Raw genomic sequence first — 26,203 nt, 5'->3', positions numbered from 1 at the left:
GTGGTTCAGGAAGGACTTGGCATTTATTTCTTTGAACATGGAGGCAAACAAAACTGTTAAATCATGAACTAAATATATGTTTTTATTACCAGCCATGGAAACATAGCATTTTAATCAAATAGTTTTCAAAGCTTTTCTCTGTTTTTTGCCATGGCAGAGTTTTTCTAACATTGTGAAGGCGACGGATGTAATTCAAGGTAAACCGGACAGAGAAGGCTAGATATGCACTGTGTTGCTAATGAATTGCGATTGTATTTCTCATTTTCATGTATCAGTTGAAACATCAAGGAATAGGGTGTTTGCTTATTTAAACTTTTAAATGAGCTCATATCCTTTCCGTCACACATGCATCTTTCTGTAGGCTACAGTATGGTTTATTTAAGTATTACAGGGAGTCAAATATCTCTGTACCAAGCTCCAAAAGTAAGCAGTGAGGGTTTTGTTCCCATCTGAAGAATGAAAGACAGCTGGGTGAAGCAGTAGGTACAGGCTAAAATGCTCCATTTAATTCTCAAGCTAATTAAATGTCCGCCTGATGGCAGGATAAAACTTCTCCCAGCTGCAGAGGCCTGAGGGGTGGTCTCATGTCACTGCAGAGTTGCACAGAATATCCGAGCATCTGCTCCTGCCTACCCAGGAAGCATCGCTAGATTAGGAAACCTTGAGGGGTCCGTTATTATCTTGGGGCCCCGTCTACGACAAGAGTCCGGGTTGGCAGCGGCCCACGAGGCAGTGTCGCCATCCCAGAATTGAATCGGGAAGGATTTAATGGGTTTAAAGGCTTTGGTTCTCAGTGTGATGGAGTCAGAGACGGGTGAAAACACCAAGAACTTGTGACAGGCAGAAGACTCAGCAGTGGAGCACAAAGTAAGAGAGACAGAGCGATAGAGATAAGGAAGTGAACACAGTTGAGACCAGCTGATGGGAAGAAGCTGATCATCCTGATTAAGTAAAGGTCATTTCAGTTTAGCGTCTTTGCGGCTTCCATTCTGTAAACAACTTGTATTCATGCACAATACACAGTGCTCATAAAACATTTCGCATCCTATTGATACGGCATGCTGTAAATCAGCAGACTGTTACACAGTTTCCCCAATTACTGACAATGAGACCGCAAGAAGCTCCAGTGACTCCAAACACCGTTCATGTCTACCCTGTCATTCTGTTAACAAGTGGGTGGAATGCAACTTTGAATGCTAAATTTCAACATGAAAACATATTTTATTGTGAAATAAAACACAGGGACATTCTCTTCTGCAAATAATTAAATCACATGAATTATTTATTTGTGCTTATAAGTGCTATTTCGCCGAGGAATAATAGTCGGCAAAAAGCAAAGGAAATATGTATCAAGTTCCACGTGACTCCAAGTTTCTGATTTGAAATTGTGTTTGCATTGTAGATGGCCACTTCGTACAACCTAATCTGAATCATTAGTATTGTGCTGCATGATACACGTTAAACTTTGACTTCTGTTGTGTGTGCCTGCACTCATTGTAAGTCGCTTTGGATAAAAGCATCAGCTAAATGACATGTAATGTAATGTAATGTAATTTAATGCCTGTTTAATTTCTCCCTTTGTTCTCAAACAAACCCAGTGTCCTCTCCAAAAGCCTTGTATTTGTCTGAGGGAAAAGCTAAACGATGCAATAGAGCTGCGTGCTTGCAGTGCAAACACGTCACGTTTCTACATGCTTGTTAGCTCTGCAGGCATTGTACACTATCAGTGGAAAGAACACACACTGGCCAATGTTTATTTAGTGGTTTTGTGCATCATGCCATCAATCTAAGTGTGGGGGAGGAGGGGGAAGGGGGTGGGAGGAAATGGCTGAAAAATCTTCTCAATTGCTGCACACTTATTTCCAGTGAAACATGGAGCTTATAGGCTATCGATACATCCAGATGAGGCAAGCAATAAGGGGCTTGTGAAAAGAGGTATGTTCACCGAAGCAGTCAATGCAGGATGTCTGAGCTCAGAGCCTTTTTTAAAGTGGTTTGGTTGTAAGGTGTCAGAGAGGCAGGTACAAAATGACAGCACATTACCTTGAAACTGCTCTGGACTGGCACGATTCTTTATCCATGCCATTCCTGGTCTGCAAACCAATGGGCTCAAAATGAGGAGAGGAGACCAGCTCTCACTGCCCACTCATGACCACTCGTCATGGTTCCCCAAACAATCTCCTGATCCGTCAGTCCTACAGGAAGGAATCCCAGAAACAGCTGCTCTGGGACACGACAAGTGGACATAGCTCAGAGAGAGAGAGAGAGAGAGAGGAAAAGAAGTGCATCTTTATCATGGGAGTAATAAGCATGCTGTAACACACATGAGGAAATAACACATCTACAATCATGCCAACAGATATGATTAAACATTTGAATTACATTCCCCTGCAGCATTTCATCCAAGAATACCTTTGATCATTGTTTTTTTGTTTTTTTTACGAGCGCTGGGTTTAAAAGAAGAAGAATTTATGAAGATGTTCAGCTTTTGTCGGTTTCTCAGAGTAAATAACATGTTCCTGCATATTACTGGCACACGCAATGGAACAAAACACAGAAATTCATAGCAAGCCTCCATTTGGATGCAAAGGGAAATGAGAAGGCTGCCTACGAATGTTGTTTGTCACCACACCAACAGCAACCAGCAGCAACCAACAGCAACCAGCAGCGCTCAGAAGAAGATCATGCTGTGTTGTTGGACAGACATCAAAGGCAAAGGCCTCAAATACTTTCTCTGTCACACTGGGTGACCCAGCAGCACTTCACTTCCTCCATATGTACACAAACAAGCCCGTATCTATAAAACCTAACCATGCACTCCAGCACCCATACCCACATGACACAGTCATATGCACAAATCATTCGCTGTGCAATATTGTGCTATATTTCCAAGAAGTAGCATTTTATTTGCTTTTCCAGTCAACTAACCCAGCACCCAGACTCAGTTGGAAATCTGTCACAGTCGTCTTGACTTTTGATCTCCCAGTCCCCCTATCCTCTCCCAGTCCACCCATCCCAGCAGCCTCGATAACCCCTCACTGACCCTCTCAAAGGAAGACGTGGGAAAATGCCCACCAGTGCTTGTGCAAATAAATACTACATACTACATTCAGAGCATTCCAATTCAAACCTCATCCCCATAGCAGTGTGTAATTTGTGTCTGACACCTTTTGGGATGCATATCTTATCATGCATGACTAAAAAAATTATGCTATTGAATCTTGAAGAAATCTCACTCTTAAATATTTTGATCACAGGTTTTGATAGAAGAAACATATCAACGTGTGTTTGCTGGGCACAAAAACAAATTGCCAGTCTGGAAACTGTACTACCCTGGACAGCATGTTAAGACTGGTCTTTCCTTTCACAATATTTCTTCTTTCTATAACTTGAAGCAAATTATCCAAGGCAGGATTTGATTAGAGAAGCCTATGTCATTTAAGCAATCAGACTCAAAGGAGACCTACAGTATACCTTCTGTTACACACACACACACACACACACACACACACACACACACACACACACACACACACACACACACACACACACACACACACACTCACACACACACATACACACACAGATACACACACACACACACACACACACACACACACACACACACACACACACACACACACACACACACCCCCCCCCCCCACACACACACTCACCCCCACACACACACACACAGCCAATGTCAAGCATACTTTCAATTTCTCATTAAAAAGGCAGATAAATTATAAAAAGCTTTGTCTCAAAACAGCCGCAGGCAGGCTGCTTTTTCTCTTTCTCTCGATGATCTGAGAATTCATTAGAGACAACAAAGTATATAAGAAAAATAAATACATATATATAAATAACATAATTAAATAATTTCTCTCTAAAGTCTCCCTTTGAAAGCGCAGTGTGACGGATGCACGTGGACTTCAGGCCTCCCTCTGGTGCTGGTGTGCTTGGTCTAATGGTGTTTGTCCAGGAAAGATAAGGACCTCTCCATGGAACAACTGAGGGGATTTAATTACCAGTGAGTGACAGGACCCGGTATCTGCGGCGCTGTGTTCTCCAGCGTTTCGTTTTTCACATTTTTTTATCTTGTCACGCAGCACAGCGTGGAAGGTTTAATTTTACTCGAGAGGCAAACTATTTTGGTAAGAATGGAAACAGCTTCGTCTTAATTGCTCAAGTATTATCATGTCAGAGACTGTGGCCAAGTAGACATATAGCTACTAACCCTGGATTAGTACTTCCACTGTGAGGGGCTAAGTCATGTGGCGCTAAACACTTCCTGACTTAATGACTCTTAAAAGTAGATGCGTCATCTTCATGACCTAAAAAGTGAGAGTGAACTTTTCCACTGCGCTGCAGAAATGGAATTACTTGCGTGTCCGCCCTCAACCTGCCACCAAGGACACACATCCTCACTGACTGGACAAACAAATGCTGAGTGCTACAATAGGCCTCCGGAGCCAACAAAGAGCATTCATCAGCAGCATCAGTCAGTCACTGAACTGTCACAACACGGCAGATTTCTCCCCTTCCAGATTGTTTTGAAATCCATTATTTGTCCACATCTCTCTCGTCACGCATGTAGAAAACTAAAGAAATGTGCAAGTTTGAAATACACTTTGTTCTAATGCAGTGGGATACGCTACAATCAACCAGAGGAGGTGGATGAGGTAATAGCCAGACGAGGCCAATCAATGCTGCATGCTGATCCACATGAAGGACGTGGCAGCAGGAGCCTCCTCTCAAACACTAATGCCATTCAATCAGGGAGAGTGCTGCTGACGCTCCCCGCTGCAGGGCTGTCATACATCTCTGGGCCGTAGGGGATTTGTCCTCAACCGGTGACCAGGTTTCAATACCAGAACTTATCAGAGAGATATTGTTGCGAGTGCGCATTTTCATTTGCGAACACACAAAACAACAAGTCTAATTTATACTATTGTCACCTAATCCCATTCAAGAAACATAATACAAGTACATACATAATTAAACTCCCTACGCTGGGTGAGATAAGACTCATTTTAATTGGAGCAGCTTGTTTATTGCACGCTTTTAGCTACAACTGTTTTCATTTATTTTGCCTCCATTAAAGATAATCCATATATTCTACTGATTGCTAAAAGCATTTTCGCTCCATTTCATGCTATGTTGCTGAACAGGATCACGTCGGCAGCAGAGGCACAGCTGGGTTATGTGCACATGTCGAGTATGGTAAACCCATTTTCACATTAATCAACACCACCAGATTCCTTTTGAGAAACACCTACAATCATGTGTATTATTAGAACTTTGATAATGAAATTAGAGGCAGTTTTAAGGTATAATATTTAGGAGAAAGGTAAGAGCAGTGTTTGGAGTGAAGACTTTGAATCAGTGTTGTGAATTCAGTTTTATTCATTTTTGTCTTTCCACATCTACTGCAATGCTCAGAATATTTCCGGGCCCTTTTATAGTTTTCAAATAAAAAATTTGGTCAATAGCTGAGAGAGTATCAGAAAAACATGCTCTTATTGTGTCTAGCTGTTTGCCAATTAAAGTAATAGCGCTTCAATCACTAGCGGCAGGGATAAATGAATCACAAACAACACTTAAATATTTTCCTGTTTTATTTTATTTTTTGCCAGAATTGCGATCAAGTTCTGTTGGCTTCTCAAAAATCATGGTACTGATGCTGGGGTCTGAATAAAACATGTATTTCCACATTTAGATGATATATTTAAGGAGGTCATGCTTCATTCAAAGCAATCAATCAGTTTCAATACTTGACTCCCACACATATTTGGTCCAAAGGCTATATTTAACCTAAGCTTAAAGGTTCCTCCAGCATCTGTGACTAAGAGGAACAGAAAGGCCTTTTCTAAATCTAAATGTGAAAAAAGGAGCATCTGGTTTTCTGTGAGTGACGGAATACTGCAAATCGGGTAAATGTGATTAGTAAATGTTTAATGGATTTTTATTTATACAGCTCCTTTCTAATCTTCCAACCACTCAAAGTGCATGACATATCTGCAACATTTACCCTTTTACACACACTGACAGCAGAGGCTGCCGAACTGCTCATCAGGATGTAAACCAAAGCTCATCTTCGTGAGCTATTCGGGGTTCAATATCTAAAGCGAGGCAAAGTCTGGGTTCTGATCGAAAGCAAACCAAACTGAAGCTGATGGGCAACAGTAGACGCTGACATCGAGTCACTTCAGGTTTCCTTAAACAGGAAGGCACACTGAGACCTAGCAGATGAAAAAAAGTAAAAGCACAGAATTCAAGTTGAATAGTTAGAGCGATGTTACAGGAGAGCACTAAGCCCGAGACTGAGCGTGCAGTCGGAGGGAAGAGAGTTCAAACCTCCGTTTCCTGACAGTAATTGCTTCCCGGGTTTAACTCTTGGCCTGAATCTTCTTCACAGCCAACTAATGCTCATCACTCGGCGTTATATGTTCCTGTGATGAGAGATTGCCTGTAAAGAGTTGTGCTTTACTTTTTCTAGATCCAAGCCTAAACAGTGGGGCACACTTCTTAAAGATGACTGGACAGCAAATTTAATCTTCAAAAGGGTGAGTGAAATTTAGAATTATGTGCCATATCTCACCAGCCAATTGGAGGATTTAAGCCCGTCTGGGCCCGAGGTCTTGGCCAATCACAGCTGGAGGCTCAAATGCACATTGGAGAAAGCAGCGGGGAAGAAACGATGATACCCATGGTGTGAGGGAGTGGCTCTACACTGATCTGCAAAACCCTAAAATGTACCTTTAGAAAACCTTATGTTAGTTATGTATTTATTTAACATTGGCTAGCTCATTGTATTGTGTTTCCAGCAATAATTGTTATGGAGCTGTGTATGCGCCAAAAGCTTTAATAATTGTTAATTTGAATAGCAATCAAGTATTTATTTAGATTTTATCATATTGAGAATATTTTGCGCTAATGCAGCAAAATATCCAAAAGTTGGAAACATAGCAAGTTTGGCTGAGCCTGGTGATGGCCACAAATTGTTTAGTGTAGTAGACAAACAAGATACTTTAGCACTTGAATACATAATAGTTGTCGTCAAGCTACAGCACCCGAAACGAGCCGACAACAACGTACACGAAAGAGCACAACAACAAGAGTTACAAACAATACAACAGGGCCTCACACAAGCTGATGCAAATTGATATGCAAACTCTGGCATCTCACGAAGCTCTCCATGTGTGTGTGTGTGTGTGTGTGTGTGTGTGTGTGTGTGTGTGTGTGTGTGTGTGTGTGCGTGTGTGTGAGTGTGTGTGATATTGCTGTATAAGGATCTTCTGTTTGCATACACTGCCCTCTAGTGGCTGTACATTGGTGTTACTCAAACAAAGCAAAACTCTACTGTGGATCATTGTCGTGTCATTATACCTTCCTGAGTCTCATGTATGTGTTTGCATGTGTACTGATATATCATCTGTTCTTCTGACCCCATGCCTTCATATCCTTCTACCTTGATTATTGCAACTCGTTGTATTTGGTCTTTGTTTTCCTTCTCCAACTAGTTCAAAATGCAACAGCAAGCAAATGTGTTTGCATACCTCTTACGTTACAAAGCTCCTGTCTCCATCCAATGCTGTCAGAGAACTGAAACCTTCTGACCTTCTGATTTCTGTCTGTCCTCAAGATCCAGGACTAAGTGCTGTGGGCACAAGGCCTTCACTATCGCTGCCACACAACTCTTCCAGTCACAGGTTGATTATCTCTCTATCCACTATTAAGCTCTTCATCTAAAACACACTCAGACTCATTAGTTGTGAACGCATCCAGCTCAGATATGTCTGTCTCTGTCGGTCTGTGTTGTCACTATGGGCTCTTTATGACCATGTGCTTTGATTAGTATTATTATTATCTTTATTCTTGTTCTTATCAGCAGTATTATTAATATAAGTATAACACAGGGTCAACAAAACACACCTTTGCACATCTCTATGCAATCCAAACTGTCTGTATACAGCATCTACACGATACAGATCAGTTTCAATGGCTTGCTAAAGTAGATAAGAGATATGTCAGAAACTTTGTCTGGTAGATTGGTGTACAATCATCAATACTCCGTTGATAAAGGAGCTAATGTGACTGTGAGAAGATAACATTAATTGAACTAATTAAAGGTTCAATTTAACATATTTGAGGATACTCTGTTCTGTACAACTGAGCAAAGGTACAAACACAACGGGGCACCTTTCTGAACTTTGAAACATATATATTTCTTTGAATTTATCAGGAAAACGTTGGAACATTTCCAACAGGAAAAACAAATCTTTTGACAACCTTCTTATCTGTATTTAGCAGCGCTGCCTCGGTGTGGATGAAGACACACAGTGACCCAGTCAAACTCTGTGAGATCATTTACGGCAAATGACCCAGTTAGCACTGCTACCAAGATAATCCTGGTTACACAAGACAGAGCTCCATCAAGGTGTCTTTTAGTGACAACGGACGTGATGGGTTCTCACAGTCTAGATGGAGGTATGACTAACAGCAATGTGTGAGCATTACAATTCCTGTACTTCTTATAGCAGTGCATCTGCTGCTGGACTTGATCACCTGCTGTTGATACCACCTTTGGCCTTGATATGTAAAGAGCTGGATTATGTGAGTATGTCTCTTTTTTTTTGCCAGAAGTTGTCACAGCCAAAGCACTGTTTTCTTTGCAAATCTCAGTATAATCCAACTGGCCTTCCCGTCACACCGAGGCTCTTATATTAGTGTCACCTAAACTAGGACGCTACTTTTGTGCACTTAAACCCTTCCTCAAACTGGCTGGAAATGAGAACATATTCTTTTTCTCGCCTTGTGAAAGGCAGTTTTAAAGCCTGGAAAGGGTTGTGTTGTTCAAGCAAAGAATATGCTGGAGAGGAAGCTGTCGTATTCCTGTGAAGACGTTAACTTGGCTTGGGCTCACCCTGATGATGACTTTATAACCGGCAGCCTATAAAAACTCATTCCAATAAACAATTCACCAATAAGTTCACTTCTCAGAAGTTCCCGGGCACGAGGAAACAAACTGAATACAACTTTGATCCAGCAGCTGCAGACTGAAGGTGTGAGTTCACCTGTACTACAACAGGGCCAACACATACACATTCAAGTTGCCCTTTTCAAACTCAGCTCTGTGGCAGAGCCTAATGAGGTTCCTGTAAGAACTTTAAGCAGAGGAAACAACATCCTGAATTTGGCAAGGCGGTGTAAAAGGACTTTAACATAACACTTCAAGACTTACAGTAAATAGCCCAATAGCTCATTTTCAGTGTTCTTTACAAGGCTGAGAAATAAACTCTCCTCGTAGACACAGTCTGTATTTCTGTTAGCCTTCATTGAGCTTCAATTTAGTTCCTGTAATGTTACATTTAGAGTCATTTAAGTGCTCATGTTATTGAAAAAAATCATTTGCAATTATAGTGATATAATGCTGCAGCCATTGGTCATTATTATTATATTGTTTCCTATAAAGATATAGAGTATTAGCAGCAACACATGGCTATGTGGCTATTCGCTGAACTGCACATGAGAGCAACACATGGCCATGTGTTGTGTGGCCTGACGTATCAGTGATATTTGAACAGATTTAAGGAATGTGCCACTGATACTGAAGCAATGAGCTTTCACTGTTTTCACTGACCTATTTTAGACGGCTGGGGTGTCCGTGTGGTTTTGTCATGTCCACATGTTCAAGTTCACATCATTTAGCTCAGTGCCGTCTGCATTTCTGGAGACAAACAAGAAAAACACACAACCAGCAAGACACACGTTTGCAGCTGCCAGCAGGATAAACATGTTAATTTAAATTACAAAAATGTGTAATTTTCTCAGGTTAATTAAATGATTGACTTCGTAGATAAAACACAAATGAATACAAATAGTAATCATGGACAGCTTTTTAAATATTTAGTGCAGTAATTCGGTCGCTCCCACATGAGATGAAGTGAGGGAAACAGGGGTGTAATTCAGAGACTTGGGATGTACCCAGTGTTTGCTGTACAGACTAATAATGCTTACAGAAGAGGGTTCCACTTACATCAGTGGCTATTCAAACAGATGCCCACTAGAGGGCAGTCTCTACCCAAATTAGTCCTCAGCCCCGTCGTTCCAAATGTAGCACTCCCGCTGCCCGAGGACATCATTACACACTCAATAAAGCAATAGTCAGTCATTTTCTCTGCCTAATTGATCCCACTGCTTCCCAATAATGTGTGGTGTGACATCTTTTACTGCAGCAGCATGCCTCACAGTGCAAATTGCTACATTGTAATTATCTTGTTGTTTTGTTGTTGCATGACCAACCATCTGTAGGCAGCATGCAGCAGACTTGTTGGTCAACGGCTGAGGTCAGCAGCTCAGCAGTGCATTCCTCCCAGAGCTGTCTGTAGGGCTGTAATGACATTGTCCCGGTATTTATCAGGGCTTGTGAAACACTCATCTGGAGGACAAGAACACAGCATGCTCTTACACAACCCCAAACAATTGGGAACAGATATGGAAAATGACAAAATCGTGAACAAACACAAGGCAGGCCTGATAAGGTAATGTTTATGTTTACTATGTTGAGAGCACACTGGTCAGTCAGTCTCTCTCTTTTCACACTGTGACACACACACACACACACACTCACACACACACACACACACACACACACACACACACACACACACTCACACACACACACACACACACACACACACACACACACACACACACACACACACACACACACACACACACACACACACACACACACACACACATACTGATACTAATGACACTGATGTGCATTCCACGCTCCATATTTATTGTGACAATAACTTGAATTGATACAAAAAACACATTCTGGTAAAACATGAAGCATAAAATAATAAACATTACCATCTATATTGATTGCAATCCATTAAAGTTATTCATCTGAACCTGTGCAGAGTTGCAGGGGGGCTGAAACCCGGTACCCCCAGGACACTAGTCACAGGACTCAAAGTCACATCAACTACAACTACAATCCTACAATTTAGAGTTTCCAATTTGGCTAACCAGAGCATTTGAAGGAAACCCAGAGACGGGGAGAACATGCAGTCAGGCCACAACCCTCCACTGCAAGGTGGCAGTGCCAACCATGTGCACGACCAACACGTTATGTAAGGAAACCATTTGCTGTGACTCTTCATACCTCTTCACAGTCAATTCTAAAACGAAGGCATCTTGAACTTTATTTAATTGCATAATTAATTAGCCTATGCTCAATCACAAACAGATTTCCGATTAGAATGATACTTTTAAATATATAAAACATATTCAATGGAGGCAGGAAAAATGGATAAAAACACACAGGCTTAACGAGAAACTATTTTATTTTATTTTCAAAAGCATGCAAAATTCAATGCAGTTCACTCCCATCACACATTTTCACAAATTAGCGAGACAGAAATGTAATCGTGTCTTTGTGTGTGTTCCTGCAGCCTCTCTCACTCAGCCACTCCTTGTGCTGTCAGCATGGCAGGGTGGAGTCGGTGGAGCTGCACATGTTTCAAGTATGCTCTGAAGCTTTACTCCCTCTCCGTCTATCTGCCTTCCCCTAAATGCGTGCATGGCTAAGCTGAAACCGAAAAGAGGAGGGCCCAGTATGTGTAACCAGCGCTGCTTTTTACCAATCAAAGGGGTTTCCCCACCCTCTCCGACTCCCTCCCTCCCTTTTTGTTCAGCCCCATCGGTCTCTAGGCACACAAACCAAAGAAAAAAAAAGTGCAGGGAAAAAAAGTGATAAGCAGCTTCTGGGTTTTGCTTTCAAGCTCACTCCTGCTGAATCGGCGTGAGTGAGTGTGTGTGTGTGTGTGTGTGTGAGTGTGAGTGTGTGTGTGGGGCGTTCACTCTTTCTCCTGCCACAGTAGCAACACATTGCAGCAGCGTCTGCCCCGAACAAAAGGCTAAACGCAGCAGAGCCACAGGAGGAGAAACTCAGGGATAGGAGCAGGCAGAGTAGCCCAGCGTGACTGCACCTCTCAGCGGGGAACTCAACCTGCCATTTAGCCTTCCCGGTGCCGGAGTGGAGACACTCGACCAGCCCAGGCTGCCTGTCTGTCTCTCTGAGCTGAGGAAAACACCCTGTTAGTGTTTTGCCTGTTACTTTGGCTTCATTTTATACACTTCAGTCTCTGTAATCCTTTACTGAGACTCCTGCACCTGCTCTTCATCACCTTTTCAACTGTCCCAAGAGATGTCAGACGATGACTGCCGCTCGCCCATCGGCCTGGACTGTTGCAGTTGCTGCCTGGACCTGGCCAGTGGCTGTGATGACTCCATGGCCAACAGCCTGCCAGGAAGCCCCACCAGCCCCAGTGTCCATCACTTCCGCCAGCTCCGCAGCCAGCTGATGTACCAGAACCTGAACACGGACAAGCTGAACAACATCATGAGGCAAGACTCCCTGGAATCCGTGGTGAGGGACCCCTGCTTCCTGTTGAACGAGGGCATCTGCAACAGCAACATTGACCAGACCATGCTGTCTATACTGCTCTTCTTTCACAGGTATGTCTGTTGTTCGATTAGCTGATAGGAATATGCTTATCTGATAAGATTACGACTGAATATTGAGGTTGATGTCATTGGGACATGGAATTTGAACTTGTCCTGAAAGTTGCTCTTTACCTTTGGAATAATTGGTACAAAGTCGACTTTCACTACTGCAGCTGCATGAATCAAGTCACAATACGAGTGGCTGAGATGTACCTGGCTAACGGTGGCCAATCAGAGTTCTCTGATCAGCACTTCTTCTAAAAAGGATGACATACGTGTTTACAGTTATGGATTAAGGACAAGATAGGACGAGGGCATTCATTTTCATTGCGATCCAAAATGAACTTCTGATCACTGCGAGAGCACATTGTCACTTCACAAGAAAGTGTAGAGCAACATTGTACAGTTTAAATGTTGATAGTGACTTTGGCCGTCTATGTCAAAAGTTCTTTAACTTTTTCTTTTCTCTTATTCTGAATAGTTCGTTGTCATCTTCATTCAAATTATTTTTTTGCAAGAGGTCAACTAAAACTGACACGACACTTTCTCCGTCGTGTTCATTAAACAGCGTTTGCAGCCCGGCTCGCTCTGCTTGTGAGGAAGACTACGTCGACAAAGTTTCTGCTCGTCGAATAGTTTGTCGGCAGCTTCTGTTCAATGATCACAGCCTCAGATTACAGTTTCCTTCTTCCCCGTCAGCTAGAGTTTTGAACCCCTGAACCCAAGCAGGAAGTTATTGTCCTGTTCTTACTTTGAGAAGCTTATTATGATCTGTCGGGCGGTAAAATGCAGAGATTTATAGGGACAGAGCAAACTTGTTATTATTGTAAGAGCCACCTTTGAATGTCATATAATACTCCAAAGTTGTCGTCATTTGTCAGTAAAACAGAGATATGTGCTAAAGGATTATAGAACATATCTCAGTTGTATACTATATTATCAGTACATGAGTACGTATAATGATAATCTGGCAATAAAAGAGGGGTTGTTTTTTTTGGTTTATGAAAGTTTACAGAAGGAAGTTTACCAGAAGTGACCAACAGACTTTGATACCCGACCAACTCTTGAGTTGTTTTTCCTCATTATAAAAAGAATTTACAACTAAGTTATTGTTCCACTGGCATTTTAAGGAAAGCATTTCATTGTTGTTTTGGTTTCAGAAACAAATGTTAAAAAAAATCCTTAAGTGAAAAAAAAGGATATTGTTATGAGTTTGTTTAGGAAGGCACCAAATATAAAATGTTCTTACATAAGTTGGCTGCTATGTGAATCCTTCTCAAACATAATATATATTTACAGCCAATAAGTAAACCATCTCAGGTAAAATCCCATGTTTGGTCAGAAAGAAAATCTCTGATGGTGTTTATCCTGATAAGATGTGCCTAGACTGAACGTGATAATGGCATTTGTTATCATGGATTCAGTTACTTGCAGATGTTATCATATCAGTAATGTTCTGTGGCGAGAGTCATTATCTGTGTTTCATCAAAGTTACCCAGCAGCCAAGCTGCCATAGCAAATCCAAATAAGTTAAATTTTAACCCACCTTAACTTTGCTTTATACTTGACAGACTGTTCATATCTCCTGCGTTGAACTTTGGTGCTGCATTATTATCAGACCTTACAATAGAAATAAAAACATTGCTTGTGCACAGAACTGATGGCGCTCATGGCAGCAATGACTAGACCTGAACTAGGCTCAAGTTGATTCTGCAGCTTTATAGGAATAAATACTTATCAGTGTAGTATTAGGCACTTGAAAAAAAAAAAAGTTTTTAATACCCAACATATTGCAGTATACAGCATGGTAATTTGACACAGTTTAGATATTGTTCCTGCTTTGGAGAGCTGCATTATTCAATGAAGGAACAGAATGTTCTTGATTTATTTACACTAGCGAGGGTGTGTCATGGTGAAGATCTAGGGCTGATGACACTTTGGATTTGGACTGCAGATCCATACTTTAACAAGTCCTTAGACCTGAAGTTATACTTTGTTATGTTCTGGTGAGTTATTAATCGCTGCATTTGAATGAAGCCTGGCAGGGCGTATTTAATAGTGCAACAGTGTTCTTTTCTGCTCTGATATTCAGACTTTGTCACAATGACACAGCAATACTGTTTCGCTTCATGCTTGTTATATATTCATGATCGTACATGTTTTTTGTCTCATCAAAAAAGTAACATTACAATTCATATTTAGTATTTAAATCTCAATCTCCTTCTGCGTGAACAATGTATCTGCAGACAGTTCAAATGTAGACGTATACACAGGACTGGCATTTCCTGGGGGGAGGAAAAGTGAGGATGTAAGAGCCAATATTTTTGACATTACTGGCCCAGAGGCAGTGTTCACTCACACCATGCACCTGTCTGTGCCAGCTCCACTGTTTGCCTGACAAATAGAGTCTTTAGTCGGAACACTTTGTTCCTAAACCTGCTCTTCTCAAGAGGGAATCACAGACATGGATCATGTGGCTTTCGCGGATAGGCTTTCTCGCAGGATTTAAACATTGATGTGTACCCTTTACGTTTTTTTTATGCAGAAACACAAACACACTCATTCATGCACGCATGTGTTTGCGGTCTAATCCTGTCAGTTAAAGCAAAAAAAAAAAGAAGCTGCCTTGCTAAGCTGAGGTTTGCACAAGTTCATAGATTTTACTTTAGCTACTTTTGGCCTCCGATGAAAGCCTGGCTGAGGTTTATACTGTGACCTCGCCCTGGGTGGTCAATCTGCCGAGCAGCCATCATTCTCATTTGCCACGTGTTTACAGACTGAGAGGTTCAGCATAGCTCAAGAAAGCAGGCCATCTTTTAGGCGAGTTGAATACCAGTAGGAGGCAGTGGCAGCGGCCAGGAAACTTCTTATGCAAATGATTCGATGGTCACAGATGTGCTGAGAGAGTCCTGTTCGGTGGTCGAATTGGGGTTACGAGATCTGTGATAAAACCAGAGAAAATATGTTGATTTACTTTGAGGCTTGGAGAGCTACACTTGCAAAGAGAGAGGCACTCGTCCACACCTTCACCCCAGGCAGGCAGTCAGTACTTAGCAGCCACTAAACACCATTGCATGGGAGGGTGAAGAGGGGTGAAGAGCCTGCAGTCAGTCAGTCAGTCAGTCAGTCAGTAGTCAAAACACAAATGGGAAAAAACTTAGCGGTAGCATAAAGAATGTCACAAAGTGTCAAAGACCTCAGAAATGAGTTTTTCTCTGCAGCAGCAACCAAAGTGACCACATGACAGAGCTGAAGAAGAATACTCACCCTTCAGCCTCCTGTTTATGGACACGACCAGAAACATGCATTTAATTGAGTTCAGATCTCCGGGTGTGTTTGCAACAGCCACTGTGTTAATGTTTGATTGAATGTATAAACCACAAACACTAATCCCCCGTCTAGACCGCAAACGTGTCAGTATATCTTACACAACAGAATGTTATCAATACAGCTGTCTGCACCGGTTCTGTGCAGGTTTGCGTGCCAACCTTGTTTCAAGGGTGTAACCACGAACTCAGGTGTTTTATGTGTCAAAGCTTTTTTTTCAATACTTTTTTTGCGTCTACACAAGAACAGTTCAGTTTGTCATTGGCGAAGTGTTAGTTACACAAATACATGTGTTAGTTACACATATACATGCACACATGCAATTCTCTTATCTAGGCCTGCTAATCAATAAAGGAACAATACTTAATTCTATGAAAACAAGAATCCAAACTGAAGCAGTTGTTGATAACTTGTTGCCCCTTGCGGCTGGTTAGGAGTTGAGTCAGCAGTCAGTGATGGTGTACAGTCAATAAAATATGTAGACAATAAAACATGTTTTCAGTGTGAATTCCTGTAACCAAGAGAGGTCCTTGACCATACACTCATAAATGAACAAAATTTGGCTGGTCGGCTATCTGACAGACAAAAACAGAGAAGGACAAGCACAGCAAACATTATCTCCTGGAGGAAATAATAACACGTGTAAGCAAAAAGTTGCATGGCATGTGTAAGGATTACATTAATTTCACGATTGTACGTAAGGTTCACTTCATGTAACTTAGTGTGTGCTCTGTGGATGAATTGTTGGTAAAATGACTCTGATCCGGAAGTTATAACCTCTGACAAGGTTTGATCTTCCGTTGTTACATTCTTCTTTGTTGCCTCGGCCTCATTACAGTGGTAAAAGTTCCTCACTTTGGCCTGAGTTGATCTTTGGCTTCAGTCCAGTTGCCTACTGAACATGACCTGGCCCTCCCACAATGGAGTGAAGACAGGATCCAGCTGTGTCAGAGACTCCAGTGCACTTTGAAGCTTCACTCAAAAATAAAACACAAAATAGCTTTGCGAAAGTCAAAGACCTAGATTTTAGAGTGTTTTCCATATGTAAACCATCCAGGAATCCATACATGCATTAAACAATTTTAACGTTCCCCACAAGAAAAATGATGCCTGTGAAACGCCTGGCGAAGCTTCGTAACCCAGGAAAAGCACTTCCATCTCAGTCTGCGTCATTGCGCGATGGGTACATTACAGTCGATCAGTTCTCTACAACGGAATATGATAACAAGGTAATACCTTCTTTATCTTGGTCAAATGACCTGTTGAATTTATTTACATGCAGGTCACACTTACAAAAGTATCTCCTTTCAGTGAAGGTAGAGATGAATACAGGGCGGGTCTGCCTGCACAGTTTTTGAAGGAATACATTTGCATAAAAAGCTTGTTATAAAAGTGATACACACTTTTGGAGAAGTTGCAGCGATCAAAGTGCACCCAGTTTCATGCCAGCCTCTGGATGTGTGTGTCGTGTACAACATCTTTATAGGCTTTCACAAATCAGTCAGAGAAGGAAAGATGTAAGGATCAGGCAAACAAAACACTGCTTCCTCTGTATTCTCTGCTGCTGTAAAATTGGCAGACAAATTCTGTATAATGAAAAGTTTCTCCTGAGCATCGGCCGCACTCATCAAAAACATACAGCACAAGTACGGCACCATCGCCTGTGAATTATCATACGCAAGATACTACAAGCTGGAACAGTCAAAGGGATCAGAGTGAATCTGCACCAGTGTTGAAATGCAAACTTCACACCCCTTCTGCTGCTACAACACAAAAGAGAGAAAGAGAGAGAGAGAGAGAGAGAGAGAGAGAGAGAGAGAGAGAGAGAGAGAGAGAGAGAGAGAGAGGGACGTGATCTGCAGTCCTGCATATATATAACACAATAGATTATGAGTGACAGAGCAGGCTTATGCATGTTAGAGACATCCTTGTTGATGATGACAGGACCTGTATCCAATTACACTGTTTTTGTTCCGAGCTCGTCCTTGCAACAAAATGGAACAGTGTAACCTGGTGGAAAAACTACGTGTCCCACAGAAGTTTGCTGTTACATAACTTCATGGGTTGCAGGTGGCAGGAGACGTGGATGTAAACAAAAAAACAGGGATTACTGGTGAGAAGGCAGAGGGAAGGATGTCTGGGTGGAAGAACAGATTCATGGCCAGACAAGTCTTAGGAGTCAATCCAGAACAAACACAGGCCAGAAAGGCGAGGTCTAAGCAATGTCAGGCCAGGGAGCGCTACACGGAGAGAGAGTCAGTGGGAGACAAACAGCCAGACAAGAGGCCTCTGCAAAGACAAAGCATATACAGAACTTGGTAAGATTAGGTGTTGACGTTAGGTGGAACTGTAGTATACAGTATATAGACTGTAGACGTCTGTGGTCAAAGTCACAACCTTTGTCTATAGCTAAAGGAAGTAATTCTTTAGGCGGCAGCAGGAAGCAAAAAGCTAGAATAGGTGTTTGTTTAACAGATATTTTTATGGGTTTCCTCAATAACACAGGCTTTGAACACGTGTGTGTTGAAAAGAGACACCACAGGTTGGTATTAGGTGTGTTTACCCCGCAAAGCAGCTCCGTGCTTGATTTTATCACTGAGGGAACAATTTAAAGAGGGATGTACAATAATGACTTTTTAATGGACCTCTTGAGTTACAGCCTTGTTGTGTTGAGCCTGTGTGAATAGGCTGCTCTTGGTGCCGTGCCAGGAGATGCCTGAAACCACTGTTGGATGGGTTGTCTGCGAGTGCATGTGTACATATGTGTGTGGGTGAATGTGAGTGCTCCACAGTACTCCTCGACTGGACTCAACACAGTCTTCTGTCTGTAAAGTGGTGATCAAGTTCTTGGTGAATGCACACAGTTTACCATGCGTACGTTAACCTCCGAACCAACGCTGTCTCTGACAAAATGACATTCCCATACAACTGAACTGCACCCTCAATTCGGTTTCAAGGGGAATGTATTTGAATGGTTGCAGTTTTTAAATGCTTTCAAACACCAAACGAAACAAAAAATGCAACAAAAGTATTTGTTTCACATGTGACACATCCAGCCGTCTCCTGATTGGAAGCTCTGTGCTGTGGCAAATCCACCAAATGTAGTTGTGATACATCAAAAGCAAATGTAACCCACAACATCAGACATTTCGCCCGATAGGAATTCACAATGCGATTTTGTAGCATGGGAACGTAATCTTTTTGAGACAGTGCTGTCCAAACACACAGCCACATCAGCGTGTCAACTGGGAACTCTACGACGCGCCCTGGACCGTCGGGTGGCATGTTCCTTCATCACAATCAACATGGGTACTGTAGTTTATTTGGAAATTATCTCATACATTTTTCTACTGCTGTAAATCCCTGTCTGGAAATAGTCCCCCAAAATACACTGCCTACTTTTGTTTGAGAAACATTTTGCTAAGAACTCCAGTGCTCACCTGGTTTAAGGAACTACTTCAAATATTTATGTTTTAAACGTTTTAAAATACTTGTAGTAATGTAACTGAATATTCATCAGCTGTTTTAAAATGTTTTCGGATCAAATTGACATGAGGCTGACAGTGAAAGATGGATTGTTGGTTTTGGGCTTTTCATATAAATTGTTGACAGAGACAATTATTGCCACTCTTTAGTTAGAAAGACCACAGAGCCCGATAACAAATATCCTTTAATCCAACTATCCTGTCCCTATTGACACTCTGCAAGGGTCAGGAATGAGTAACTTATCTGTTCATCTGGAGGACATGAGAAACACAGACACAGACACACACACACACGCACACACACACACACACACACACACACACACACACACACACACACACACACAAAGGTGACCCACAGATTTATGCTGTTGTTGACACGTCTCCACAGCAGAATCCAGCTAAGCTCTTTTGTCCTGGGAGACGGAGTGGAGATGCAGGACTGTACTTACCAGAGGTGGATTAGAAATCCATAAGTAAACTCATACCGCCGTCTCAAGTAGGGTCAAATCCTCAACATGTGCTGGGATACACTTCATGAAAGGATTTACCTCTGTACAGTTTGTCATTTATTTTATGATATGATGTTATCATGCTGTAGTTCTGAATCAGAAATGTCCAACAGCCAAATGCCAAAGAAATACTGTCTCTTTGTGTTGTGGTCATGGAACAAAATGTGTCCAGAATAATGTTGTGGTTTCTATTTAAATGTATTTGTACCAAAGCTCTTAAGGCTCAGTCTTCCATATAAACATGACTTTGAAGAAATAACGAAGAATTCCTGATGCAAGTCCATGCAAAATATGTATGAAGACTAAATAACAGCACCGCTGAGTGCAGACATATTTGGAAAGTGCAAATTGGGCAATATTCAGAACAATGAAAAGTAGAAAGGATTATTTTTTCTGTAATTCCACAAATACTTCAAAAGAGGAAAGCAGTACCACCCATCCATTAAACCCTTTCTTCTTCTTCCATGCTTCATGTTTGTGTAACTCTCTAAACTCCCTCCCTTCTATATTTTCCACATCTCTTCCTTCTCTCCTCATGTTTTCCTCCATCGCTCTGTCTCTCTTCCTTTTGACTCTTTCTCCATCTCAGTCGTTCCTGTCTATTGGACTTATATAACTCTGAGGGAAGGGCAGGGAGTTGGAGTGACCATGGCTTGTGCTAGCGGCCTTATCTCTGTGGACCACGGTTATGGCGCCTATTTAGATAATAAGGCAGCCTGTCAACACTTGCATCACACACACTCCCACACAAAAACACACACAGCCCTAAGTTATAGAGCCAAACAGCAATATGTGATAATTACACAAGGTATTAGACAGCTGTACAGCTTGCATAACACTTATTATTCGGGGTTAGTGCACTGAGGTTTGCTCTTTTTATCAGCCTGCAGCTCGCACTCGACAACCTGCATCTTCAGACAGCCAAAAGACAATATGTGTGTCTCCAGTCTCATGGTGTGGATGCAGGGAAGCTGAAATAATGAGGAGTTGCACACTCTTTACCACCCAGGCTGAGCAGTACAAGCTGCCAGTTGGAGGGCACTAACATTTTATTTTCAATGGGAAGGTTTGGGTTTTCACACCCCATTTTCTTACTCTTCATTAGAAGTGAGAATGTGATAACCCACTCAGCTGAGGGCCAAGTTGAAGTTTGTCTGAGGTGAGGAACAGTAGATCAGGAATGGAAAAAAATGTTTCTCATATCCAGACTTACAGGGAAGAAGCAATTCATCCATCTGAATAATACAAAGTGAGATAGTTAGTGCTAAAACTCAACAATAGATTGTTCTTCTTTTCTAGTAAGCACGGGAAGACTTTATTTCAGATAAATTCTGGTGCTTATTCCGTCTGTTTCTGTCTGGATGCCTGTTTTATAATCCCAAGTGGTGTCAGTCGTTCTCTTCCCACAATAGTCTGCTACACAAAGCAGCCAGACAGTGTGGAGTGGGACTGAGCCAGGCCTATCATTAGCCTATCTTATTCTCCCTGGGCACTATTCGCACGCAGGTTGGGTACATTATGTACCCTGGGCGTACACACACACACACACACCCCCCACCCCTCACACACACACACACACACACACACAATAGAAACGGACAAAAGAAATCATCTTTTCTCAGCTCAAAGCGGCCTTATAAAATATCCATGAGTGTGCATATACACACACATCCACACAACCACTGATGTGTTTCCCCCTGCAGGCCACAGGGCTATTAGACATACTTTAGCTACGGTGTTGCCACAATCCATTCCTGAGAAGGGCTCATCTTGTTTGGCAAAGAAAACAATTACTTGTCAGAGCGTCTGCAGGTCATGAGGACATGCTTTCCAGAACACAGGAAAGGTTGCAGCACTAAGACAATCACAATACTGAACGTCTGCAGTGTCGCAACATGCTGTGCTTCTGTGTGCAGTAAACAAGCCTGAGCTGTTGGGGTGGATATGTAATCTAACAGAGAAGAAGAGTCATTTAAGTTCCCCAGACATGACTGCCTCGTCCTGCAATGGGCAAAGGGTAATGCGTTTGGTCCTAAGGAGCATACACACAGGGAGCATCAGTCAAACTCACTTGAGCAGCATAATGTTCTTTCGGCCAGTTAAACAATTATGTAATGTGGGTGTTTAAAAGCAAAGGTGTAATTGGATTTATAATGGAGTTTTTAACATCTGCTTCCCATCACACAGCCATATCCCTAATTTAATCTCCAGCACCTGCCTGGTGTTTTAACTAGTGTCACCTCAACTACTCCCTGCCAGGCCTGTGAACTCCTGTGCTGTACTGTCATACATAATTGCATCATTAAATTGGGCTTTTGAACAACATTGAGAGGATAAGAAAAAATAAACAAGCGAGAGACTTCACACATCTGTCCAGCTGGGAGTGGAACATTTTAGGCAACCTGCTCACGCCCTAGTGCAATGAGTTCATTTCATCAGAAGAATCGAGGTATGCAATAACTGTTCTTGCCAAATCAAGCAAACTTTTTTTTGTATCTGTGTACAGAGGCAGCACTTGGTAGAAATGGAAGGTAATACAAATGCCTCTTTGAGTTACAGTTAACAGTATACATGCTTTTAAAAAACAAACAAGTGACAGGCACATCCAAATGAACCATAATCAAACTCTGATTTTAGTGTCTTGAATATGGTTTGTTACTGGTGCGTCCAAGTTTGGGCTCAGAAAAAAAAGAAAAGAACTGAATAACTGGAAAATACAATGCAGCAGAGACCTCCAAGTGTACCAATTTTCTTCCGGGATAGCAATGCAGTTATCATGGTAGGTCACCATGAACAAATTACAGCCATGGCTCTTAACATAAAGTCCGTTCTGCTTCGTATAACTTCAACAGAAGAAGCGAGAGGTTTTCTGGTTTAAGGACCAGTTTGGTCCCAGTTGCGGGCTGAAGAGGTGGAGCTGTTCTGTCAAGCACTTCTCTCTCTTTCTCTCTGTGGATGCCTTTCTGGCAGACAAAAGCCTGTGAGACAGAGAAAAGAAAAATAAACGTCTCTGCCAAGGTTCAGTGATTTTTTTTCTCTGGCTGTTCCCCAGCAGAGGGACTAGCAGAATCAAATGAGCTAAAATAACAAGATGCATCCGGTCAGTGGGCTCACTTCTGCCTTCTGTGTTGCTGTGTTTAAAAGAAGCAGTTGTACCACAAAGAAGGCCGGGCCGGTGGTATCTGATCTCCTGCCATTTCCCCCTGCCATCCCCTTTGCCATCACTAGGAGCAATTCACAGTGACATTAAATGACCTCTTTCTGCATTCCTTCCAGTGTGGTGTCATGGAGAGCAATGAGTCACAGATCATCATTATGTTTGCATGCTGTGCTGTTTACATAGTCTGGGTTTAGGCTAAACAACAATCCTCTGAAAGTGCGTGGATGTTTCTGCAGTAGAGTAATAGATGCTGGGCTTAGGAACCAGCAAGGCCAACGCCAAGAAACTGTGGGACTCTGGGAGGAATGTTGACGAATACTGAAACTCTTTCCCCCTCCCTTACTTTGTGTATTCCTCCTAACTGTCTCTCACTGACTCTTGTGAATATACTCGCCAACACACACACACAAACACACATATTCCATCTAGGCCTCCATCCACGTCCCTGGCACAAGTCGTTCAGGGGCCTGCAATGCACACTTAGGTGTCATATAAGGGAAACTGTAGCCTGCACTGTGAGAGAAAAAGAAAAAAAGGGGAATTTATGTAATACTCAACATCACAACCTTTCAGTACTTGTGAGCAAAATATGTGGAAGTTATGTGGGGTCAGGAGGTTTTCTTACATCAGGAGAAGAGCTCGAGCTGAGGAGCAAGACAGTTGACCCCCTCTTGAACTAGAAGGTTACAGCTCGGTGCTCAGGTCACCCTTAACAAGTCAAAGAAACTCATAAAGTTACATCCACAAAAGAAACCACCTTTTTAATTTGGAGCTCTATTTAAGGAGCAGTTCACGTGTACATAATTTTCATGCTGCTAAAATGGTATTTCACATCTGCAGGAATTTGACAGGAAATTTGACAGGAACATGACTTCTTCTGCACATTTCCATCTGTCAGCTCCACACACTTGCTCTGCATGACCCCATCATAATGTATCATCCTTAGGCTTCTTTAGCATAATTTAGATGCAGCTTTGCTTTAGGTTTCTCTAAAATATGCCGGGTCACACTGCGAAGGAGGGAAACAGTGCACATACTGGATAATGCTGTTATACAACTTCGCCTCTTCTTTTGAATGTGGTTGCAAGGATCCCTGGGCAGGAATGTTAAGTTTAAACAATATTTGTCGCTTATTTTGCATATCGCTGTTTTGAGGTTGAGGTTGTAACACATTTCATATAAATTGCCTAACTACAAGCAAAGAAGTCGAAAAAAGCATATCAAAGTAAACCTAAATTCAAGAAAATGTTGTTCTGGTATTTAAAAGACACTTTCCCACATGTATAAATCAAATAAGCAACCGCAGGCAATGTTATGGAGGTACATCTGACATGACGCATGGGTTAGAATCCTCATGCAGTCTCGCACATAGGTGCCTGCGCCAAGTAACATATGGGTGATAAGGATCCTCTTTGGAGGGATCAATAGGCGAATGTTCTGACCGTCCAACCATGAATAATGTGTGGGTCTGCTGGCTGAGAGTCCTTTTCTCACTGGAGGTTGCATAAGACATAAACAGACGCAACAGTGTGGAAGTGTTGGCAAAACAGCAGCTTTTACGCTTTTTCCATGATTTTATCGGCAGTCCCTTGCTGTTATTCTTTGACAGCCAACATAAGCTCGATCTGAACAAATAAAAACTGAAAGACTTCCTCCTCTTGAAATTTAAATACTTAGAACATATCTGATACGGACAAGGCAGCACTTGTCCCCGTGAGTGCAATAATATCCAGGCCATTGTATTGACAGCATTGCTAAACGCCTCTCCTGGGTCCTGTCTTTTAAGGTGAGACTCTCATTTGCCCACGTGTTAGCATCTTAACTGGCATTTGAATTATATTCAAATGGATAAGTTTAGCCAAGGCCTGAACATATTAGTTAAATGTTCACATAGTTACTCTGTGTGATGTATATAGCATTGCCCTGCAGTCCAAACAGCCAGTGGAACCTGCTGTCCCCCAACACAAAGAGACGTGCAGTGGGTCAGATTAAAGACTTAGATTCAGCTTATAATGTCGACCCATTATAAGAGGCTAACACGTTTTGCAGATGGCTGCACTGTTGCTCCTAAACACCATCCCTCTGGAGCAGCTCTGAGATGTGTCGTCGTATAGACACAGGTGGGGTATTCATCTGGCATGTGTAACGATGACTCATCTTTAGAGCACAATGCTCAATGATAGTGTCCATGATATTGTTGTTTTCAAGGAAAATGCTGAACCTTCTAATTTCGTGTTTTAACATGACAGTGTTTTTCGGAGGTTTTCACCACATCATGTGCGGCAGCCTTTTCCTCACACGAGATGGAACGGGCCAAAACATTTTGTGGATTGAGTAAACACAAAGCAAACAGTGAGACCTTTTGGCATTTAGATTTGAGGTCTTTGCCATATTAAGACTCTATCGCTCTTTCTCTTTTACAAACAAACCTGTATGACCTGCGTATCTCAAGGTAACCATGTTTTTTGACAGTTTACCTGAAGAACTGGGAGTACAGCCAAAGGCTCCTATCAGAGGAAACACTGCCCAATAACAGCTGTTAAAGCCCTCCCCCCTCCCCTTTTCTTCTCCTCCTCTCCATTTCTCTTTCTCATTTTTGCATTTTCCTGTTTTGGTGTTTGGTGGCTCCCTGCTCAGTCACCGATACAAAGCAAAGGACTGTCCTCCGGCTGCAGAGTGCAGACAAACGATGAACTAAGGAAAGGCGATACACTTGTCTATGTGCTTATACATGGGCTATGTTACACAAAATTCCATCTTCTGCAGTTTAATATAGCAGACTAAATATGAAAACATGTTGCATGTTGTGTATCACGATTTGGTACTTTGCTTTTAGCTCTGAAACAAGTTGAAGATTCCTGTTCCTGATTGCATTTTATATATATATATTTTTAAAAACAAGATGGAAGGGCATGATCGGGCAGCACCACTGTATGGGCACCCTGTCTGCAGGAATACAGCTCAGAGTAAACACAAGGATATACATTCATTGTGCACAAGGCTGATGTGTCCCTGTGGCCCATCCTACCCTGCAGTATAACATGCTCCTGTCCGTCACATGGACATACAGGATCCAGCAGCAACACCTGAGCCAGAAAGCTACCAGACAACAGCTACGACCTGACGGGTCTGATACAGGATAATTACCTCGAGTCAGGGTTAGGTTGACATGGGGAATGTCAGTAAAAAAGAATTTA

The 26,203-nt window shown here is 42.1% G+C and overlaps 1 protein-coding gene across 1 annotated transcript in view; it reads left to right on the top strand.

Moving 5' to 3' along the window:
• Positions 1–11,793: 11,793 nt before the first annotated feature.
• The window catches only part of tsc22d3 (TSC22 domain family, member 3), a 30,238-nt gene continuing 15,828 nt past the window's right edge, over positions 11,794–26,203 (top strand). The window contains exon 1 of the mRNA XM_068595377.1: positions 11,794–12,534. Coding sequence (XP_068451478.1) covers positions 12,224–12,534 — 311 coding nt within the window. The 5' untranslated portion in view covers positions 11,794–12,223. The remainder of the gene's footprint in view (positions 12,535–26,203) is intronic.

The sequence above is a fragment of the Clinocottus analis genome, unplaced genomic scaffold, assembly GCF_023055335.1.
Source record: "Clinocottus analis isolate CAN_PGR_092001 unplaced genomic scaffold, fCliAna1.0.p SCAF_10, whole genome shotgun sequence".
NCBI classification, from domain to species: Eukaryota; Metazoa; Chordata; class Actinopteri; order Perciformes; family Cottidae; genus Clinocottus; species Clinocottus analis.
The sequence above is the reverse complement of the archived record's forward strand: the minus strand, read 5'-3'. Positions and strand labels throughout refer to the sequence as shown.